Source organism: Stegastes partitus, unplaced genomic scaffold (assembly GCF_000690725.1).
Source record: "Stegastes partitus isolate 25-593 unplaced genomic scaffold, Stegastes_partitus-1.0.2 Scaffold1029, whole genome shotgun sequence".
NCBI classification, from domain to species: Eukaryota; Metazoa; Chordata; class Actinopteri; family Pomacentridae; genus Stegastes; species Stegastes partitus.
In genome coordinates this window covers 16,818-19,004 of record NW_007578760.1, presented here as the reverse complement: position 1 = coordinate 19,004, position 2,187 = coordinate 16,818, and the positions used below count along the sequence as shown (strand labels likewise).

The 2,187-nt window shown below is 40.8% G+C and overlaps 1 protein-coding gene across 1 annotated transcript in view; it reads right to left on the bottom strand.

The window, feature by feature from the left end:
* The window catches only part of LOC103367222 (cytosolic purine 5'-nucleotidase-like), a 20,257-nt gene that overhangs the window by 6,287 nt on the left and 11,783 nt on the right, over window positions 1–2,187 (bottom strand). Inside the window, exons 14-15 of the mRNA XM_008295191.1 lie at window positions 634–804; window positions 152–203 (exon numbers count right to left, since the gene is read on the bottom strand). Coding sequence (XP_008293413.1) covers window positions 152–203; window positions 634–804 — 223 coding nt within the window. The remainder of the gene's footprint in view (window positions 1–151; window positions 204–633; window positions 805–2,187) is intronic.

Genomic DNA, 2,187 nt, shown 5'->3' with positions numbered 1-2,187 from the left:
GCAACCTTCTTGCTGCGAGGCAACAGCGCTAACCAACTGCGCCACCTTGCAGCCCATCACAATCTCTTAATCTCTTAAATGTATATAAGAACTATTTTCTAAAAGAATACATAACAAAACACAGCAGCTGCCTTAATAAGGAGGAACTCACTTGTAAAGCTCTGCGAGGAAGCAGTCCAGCGACTGAAGTTCCTCAAATATGGCTGAAAAACAATCACTGGGATTAAAAGTAAATCACATGAATTTGTATCATTTGAATAAAACTGACAGTGCCAAACTCAGACTTCTTTTACAAGCCTAACACTGGGATGAGCTTTTGTGTTCTCACAAACTTGATTTATAATTAAGCTGGATTGAGAGTAGGACTTCTCCTTCTGTGCATGCAGCAACTAGCAACAGCTGGGAGCCTTTCTGTCTGTTTTGCTGTCTTGCTGAATTACATTGCTGTCATCTGGAGTTCCCTCTAGTGCCTCAACTCTACACTGGTTTCTCAAATTGTGTTGTTGTTCAGTGACATGGAGGAGATGGTATGCTCACTACTGCTGAATGTATGTCATTGCTTGCTGGTAACCATTTGGCAAACAAAGTTACTGCTTGACTAATAAAAAAAAGTTATTGATCAGACTATCTCACAGCTCTTGTCAGTCCACACATGCAGCTCCTGGGCCAGTTCAGGTATGACCAGGAAAGTTCTCCAGCCCTGACGCTTCTTAGATTTGAGAATGTCACCAAAAATGTGGTCTCCAATGTAGATGATGTCCTTTCCTTTAGCACCCAGCAAGTCACAGACAATATCTGAGGAACCTGGGAGTGCAAATGTACAATTTTCAAAATGTTAGTTTAAAGACTTTTATCCACTATATCAAAACCTCTGAAAGCAATAACTCATAATGGTTGACTATAAACATTGTTTCTGTAAAGGTTGCTATGCTAAAGACCACGCTCCAGTTTCAACAACAGGGATGCTTGGTCTTAGAAGAACTAAACAGCAAATGTCACCACCTGCCACAACTAAAGAAATGAGCTAAAGAGAGTCAAGTTTGAAGCTCTGGGTCTTAACTGCAGAAATGGAATGTTTACTATTAGATTCTTCAAGTTCAGTCACAAAGCTATTCCTATTATTTTNCTTGGCAGCAGAGAGGTTAAGAACCCCTGCTGTAAGGCACACCTCAAACACACTGCTTCTTTGTTGTGACAACATGGGAAATCTAAAGAAATCAGCCAAAATATCAGGAAGAGAATTGTGGACCTCCACAAGTCTGGTTCATCCTTGGTACAACTTCCAGAGGCCTGAAGGTTCCACGTTTATCTGTTCAAACAATTATACACAAGTATAAAACCATGGGAATGTCACAGTTTAAAGCTTTTTAGACTCGAGTGGCCGACATCGATTCCTGTCTAAGACTGCTAGCGAAGGATGAACATTGAAACAGTAAGATTGCTATTCACAACAGTTATAATAACACCCGATTAAGGCAACTGGAGGTCACCAAAATAGATAGTCAGTGCGTAATATTTTCTTTCTCTGTCTCCCTCTTATGTTGTGAATTGGTGCTATATAAATACAATGGAACTGAGCTGAAAAAGTTTACCTTAATGCGTCTCTGCAGTGAGCTGATGTCAGGCCTCTCATTGCTGCTGCTGTCCAGATGTCTGAGGACAAAACACAAAAGTACGAAACCTGTGAGGCCAATTTAATTTTAAATATATTTTCCACGTCATCTGGAGGCTACTCAAGCTCTGCAAAGGCAAAACTAAATAACATGCAGCCTGCCTGTATACTCTCAGTTCATATTACTGAAGAAAACAGCAACACATACACCCAGACCTGCAAACTTTGTGGTAAAAAGGTGAAAAATATGCAACTAAAATTAAGTAGCAGGGTCCTGGTGTATTTTCCCCAAGAAGGAAATGCCAGGGATATTGATGTAAAATTATAAAAAAAACAAAAAACCCGCAATTCATCAGCCTAGCTAGTCTGCAGCTACGCACTGAGCTGCAACGCACTGTGAGTTCTGAGCAGCATTACGTTTTTCAACAATTTGCAATACAGTAGCTCTTCTGTGGGATCATATCACCAAGTTCTGTGCATCAATGAGCCTTGAGGGCAAGACCTTATTGCTGGTTCGCCACTTGTCTTTCCTCGGACTACTTTTGGTAGGTACTAACCACTGCGTATCAGGAACA